Consider the following 5262-nt stretch of genomic DNA (forward strand, 5'->3'; position numbering starts at 1 on the left):
CCATTGCACACTTGTCATGTGATTCCTTTTTCATCAATTCCAACTCATGAACAATAGCTTGCCACGATGCCGGCGAACAACGCGGGAAAACAGTGTCCAAAAGTGGCCATTGGGGTAGTAAAAAAATCATTATTTTTTATGTTCACAAGATAAGTGTATACAATGCTTTTAAATATTTCAACCCCAAACACATCAAAATACAAATAGAGATAAACAAGAAAGGCAAATCCAAATATAAATAGTACTCCCTTTTTTCTTTTGTCTTTTTGTGATATACATTCATGCTGGAATTGTCGTTTTATCTCTATGTAGAAACTTCGCAAAAAGCAGAAACCCTTGTTTTCTCAAAAAAAAAGAGCAGAAACCCTTGCAAACCCACGCCTTTTTTTTCGGGGTGGAAGCAAACACACGCGCATATAAAGCGGAGGCGGCGGCGGCGGACCAGCCCTACCCGATACGAACCAACCCCAGATTTTCCCCGGGCGCCGCAGCCGCATTTCGTCGAGCACAGGACGCGCATGGCGATGGCCGCGCCCCACGTCTCGCACTCGCAGCCACCCGTCGGGCGCGCCGCTTTATTCTCTCACCCCACCACCGCGCAGAGCTCCTCCCCTCTCCGCCTCCCTCTCCTCCGCGCCACCGCCCGGCCCGTCCGCCTCTACGCCGTCTCCACCGATGCCGCCCCTGCCACCGCCGCCGCCGCGATGGACGCCGTGGCCGACTGGGGGCTCACCCCGCTCGCGGAGGCCGACCCGGAGGTGTACGACCTCATCGAGCGCGAGAAGCGGCGCCAGCGCACGGGCATCGAGCTAATCGCGTCCGAGAACTTCACCTCGCTCGCCGTCATGGAGGCGCTCGGCTCCCCGCTCACCAACAAGTACTCTGAGGGCATGCCCGGGGCGCGCTACTACGGCGGGAACGAGGTCATCGACGAGGTCGAGGAGCTCTGCCGCGCCCGCGCCCTCAAGGCGTTCCACCTCGACCCCGCCTCCTGGGGCGTCAACGTGCAGCCCTACTCCGGCTCCCCCGCCAACTTCGCCGCCTACACTGGGCTGCTCCAACCCCACGAGCGCATCATGGGCCTCGATTTGCCGTCCGGAGGACACCTCACCCATGGGTACTACACGGCCGGGGGCAAGAAGATTTCCGCCACCTCCATCTACTTCGATAGCTTGCCCTACAAGGTGAGCTCCGACACCGGGTACGTCGACTATGATAGGCTGGAGGAGAAGGCCATGGATTTCCGCCCCAAGCTCATTATCTGTGGCGGGAGCGCGTACCCACGGGACTGGGATTATGCCAGGCTTAGGGCCATCGCGGACAAGTGCGGTGCCATGTTGCTGTGTGACATGGCTCATATCAGCGGTCTTGTTGCCGCTCAGGTATCAACTTTTCTGTATTTCTGTGCCTTTAGATGATTAGATTATGTATTGTATCTGCTGCAAGTGTAGTAGTTTATTGATTAAAACAGGTTTTAGCATGCTATATCGATTTAAATGTAAGTTGCCCTTATTTATTACAATTGAGATCGAGCCTGATCAATTGTTGCAACAATGGATGCTTCCCCCCTGTATAATCATGTTCATGGAGGGGCCTGTCACTGAAAATAACATTGACCTTCCATGAAATTGTTTCGCTAAATTTGCTGACAGCCTCTCATAGTACTGAAATACAGTATTTTATCGAATCTATTGTGATAGTAGTTATCATCAACCTACAGTAAGGTAGTTGATTTCTGCATTCTCTAACAAGAGATGCTGTTTGCTGTCATTCTCTTGGTGTTTAAGGCCACGTGAATTTCGCTGGGTTTTGGCAGGAACTTTACTGTGAACTAAGCAATTTGCAAAGGCTTCCCGTGGAACTCCCATATTCCAAATTTCTGTTTAATTGTTTTTTCACCTCATTGGTAATATTTTGATTTGTTCTCTTACAGGAGGCTACGAATCCGTTTGAGTATTCTGATGTGGTTACCACCACCACCCACAAGAGTCTCCGAGGGCCAAGGTCTGGTATGATATTCTACAGGAAGGGCCCGAAGCCTACCAAAAAAGGCCAGCCCGAGGGTGCTCTTTACGATTATGAGGACAAGATCAACTTTGCAGTGTTTCCGTCACTCCAGGGTGGCCCTCACAACCACCAGATTGCTGCCCTGGCAGTTGGCCTGAAGCAGGCAATGTCACCTGGATTCAAGGCATATATTCAGCAGGTCAAGGCCAATGCTGTTGCCCTTGGAAACCAGCTGATGAGGAAGGGCTACAAGTTGGTTACGGATGGAACAGAGAACCACCTTGTTCTCTGGGATCTTCGCCCTCTTGGCTTGTCTGGTATGCAGAGCAATTTTGATTGGCATCTGTTTATATGGTTGTATTCAGTGCTAACTTGCTCTAAAATTGGTTTGCTGAATTTATAGGCAACAAAGTTGAGAAAGTATGCGATCTGAGCAGCATTACACTCAACAAAAATGCCGTCTTTGGTGACAGCAGTGCATTGGCACCTGGTGGTGTCCGAATTGGTTAGTATCTCTTCCCAAATATGGTTTTGATACTCTTTCTGTCCCCACATGCTTTGGAGGTTGTTAATGGTAACTGGTAAGAAAATAGGTCAGAAGGCACTCAAATGAGTCATCTACTATTGTCATTTGCACTGGTCTGTGAGAGCATGTGAAGTATGAGGTGGCCCGACACATTAGTGTGTTGTGGATTTGTTAATAATTTTATTTCTTGTGGAATATTATTGCTTCTGCCCATGTATAAGGATATTCCCGTTTCATCTATGAAGGATCTTCCTAGTCTAAATTGACTCTCATTGTTATTAGTCCAAGCTGATTTTTTTTGTTTTTTCCATGGGCCATTCTCTGAGTCTGAATCATTATTCATCCACCACTTAGCAAATACAGAAAATTATCCAGCTCACTAGATGCACTATTGTCATTCTCCCAATGTTCAACATCTTGTGTAAATTTATGAACTGGAATCTGTAGTGACTTTTATCCCAGTTCTTTGTTCTTTTTTGCTTTGTTGGTTTTGAAAGGCAACGAAGTGCAATGCTTATGTTCAAGTTCGTAACCTTGCACTTGGAAGGTTCATGCCATCATTCTCTAATATTTGTCCTGAAAAGGCTTTCATTTAATTTATGGCTGTGCAAGAATATAACACCATGTTATTGTTAGGAGTTATGGTGTAATTACAGTGGAATGTCTATGTCATCACTCTAATACTTGTCTTGAAAAGGCTTGTCAACTTTGTGTTGTGATTGCGGAAGAATACAGCAACACATGAACTATATCTTGCAGCATAACGTACTTAAGCCGCTGGTTGCCTGATCCGCATACCTGACATTTTAATCATTTGCTTACTTTAGAATTTCTCTTGCATTTTTAACCTTCACAAGATTTATTCCATTATAGACACGCATTATTAATCTATCCCTCTTTGAATAATTGAGAAAAACGAAACATGGTGCACAGATGAACTCACTATCCAGCTTTTTCTATGAGAAAACTGTTTTTTTTTTTAGATTGAGAAAACTGGATATTGAGCATAGCAGCTAAGTTCATTATATCTAATGTCGGTTCTAGGTACACCTGCCATGACCTCGAGAGGTTTGGTCGAGAAGGACTTTGTGAAGATTGCTGAGTACCTTCATCAGGCTGTGGTCATCTGCTTGAATGTCCAGAAGCAGCGAGGTAAGCGTTACAATGATTTCACCGTTGACTTGGAGAAGAACGAGGACATCGCGGAGCTCAGGGCAGAGGTGGAGAAGTTTGCCATTTCATTTGAGATGCCTGGCTTCCGGGTGTCAGACATGAAATACAAGGATTAGGCTGTGGTACCATGCAGATCGTTTTCTTGTAGCAGCAAATTGGTGCCCTTAAGGGGTTGATTGCTGTGCGCTAAGCGTGATGTATGAATTTATGGTTGAAAATGATATGACTCATGAATAATCATTGAAGGTATGCCATAGCATGGAGATGATATTTCCTAGCCTTGGTTTTCTAAGCGATTTGTGTGACCTCGTTGGCAGTTTGTTTATGTGGTTTTTGATGTTTAAGGATTTCTAGTGTCAGTGAGGCCCCTTGGCGGGAGCCTTGCTGGGTGCCCCACTTGTTATACGCGGGAGGGCACACAGTTAAGACATGGTATTCTTTTACCAAAACTTCAAAGTATTGCAGTACTTCAGCTTACCGTTCGTGTTTTTATCATCGTGTTTCTCGTAGTGAGATCTTGAATGGTATGCTTGGTGTATTTTCTGAATTTCTTTTGTATTGCTCTTATTGCTATCGCTGTACTTTCATGGCCCATTTGCCTTGTAGATGTATTGCCATAGGCGTATATTATTTTTGTGCTTGCCCTAGTTGTTTCTTTAATGCCGTGTGTGTATCAGGTGTATTGTCCTATTCGTAGTTGTTTTTGTACTACTATTTACAGTATATTTGATGTTGCATTGCCTAATTTGTTCTTTTTACTGCCTTGTGGTTCACATGTGTAGTTTTGTAATTGTTTTTTTTGGACACTAAGTTTTTCTATCCTCTTCCATATCCTACCTTGGCATGGTTTTAACCGAATATTTAGATACAAAAAGAAGGAAATCATTCCATTTGTTTCATTATCCCGCCTTCCATTATTCTTAATGGTGAAGACTTTATGGCTCCTTTTGTAAGGTTACTAGTTATTGTTTCGTTGAATTTGCTTTTTTATTAGGCTCGCCATTCGACTTTGATAGTTAAGAAAAAAGCACCCTTTGCTGCGTCCGAATGTTTTTTTGATCATTGTAAATCAGTTCTCTGCTACTTCATAGAACACATAAAACATGAGAAGATAACAAGTGTCATGCCCAATTCATTCAGATGTAAACTAAGAAAAAAAAATGTACCATTTGAAATCTGTTTTTCGTTCTATCTGAGATACATTTATCAATTTCTATAGTTTTGATAAAAATCAATGTACAATGAGCAAACAATATGGATTCAGCACTCCCAATATATGTTTTGCTCAAGTTCATCCTCGTGATGACAAACCATGAAATATCTGTCTCCATGATATTATAAAAAATTCGGCCTAACAAACAGACGCTCATCACACCACATAATATCAAATGGGTTTGCCTAGAATGACCGTTGTCCTCCATGAATTGAACAAATATGCAATTTTGTGAAAGATAAACAATAGTTAATATAGATTTCAATTATCCCAAGCATTTAGAAGCAAAACAATACACACCTTCCATGATCCAAAGTTTGCAGGATTACACTTCCTTTGGATG

The 5262-nt window shown here is 43.9% G+C and overlaps 1 protein-coding gene across 1 annotated transcript; it reads left to right on the plus strand.

Moving 5' to 3' along the window:
• Positions 1-433: 433 nt before the first annotated feature.
• On the plus strand, positions 434-3998 carry LOC123128436 (serine hydroxymethyltransferase 4). Its single transcript, XM_044548438.1, has 4 exons — positions 434-1382; positions 1934-2324; positions 2411-2512; positions 3578-3998. Exons 1-4 carry the CDS (start codon positions 519-521, stop codon positions 3820-3822), a joined length of 1602 nt encoding a protein of 533 aa, XP_044404373.1. The 5' UTR covers positions 434-518; the 3' UTR covers positions 3823-3998.
• Positions 3999-5262: the final 1264 nt, after the last annotated feature.

The sequence above is a fragment of the Triticum aestivum genome, chromosome 1B, assembly GCF_018294505.1.
Source record: "Triticum aestivum cultivar Chinese Spring chromosome 1B, IWGSC CS RefSeq v2.1, whole genome shotgun sequence".
NCBI lineage: Eukaryota > Viridiplantae > Streptophyta > Magnoliopsida > Poales > Poaceae > Triticum > Triticum aestivum.

Bases quoted from the DNA above. Each gene is read 5' to 3' on its own strand.
- LOC123128436 (XM_044548438.1), top strand. From the start codon at position 519: ATGGCGATGGCCGCGCCCCACGTCTCGCACTCGCAGCCACCCGTCGGG. The intron at 1,383-1,933 runs GTATCAACTTTT...GTTCTCTTACAG, and splicing joins GCGGTCTTGTTGCCGCTCAG to GAGGCTACGAATCCGTTTGA. The intron at 2,325-2,410 runs GTATGCAGAGCA...CTGAATTTATAG, and splicing joins TCGCCCTCTTGGCTTGTCTG to GCAACAAAGTTGAGAAAGTA.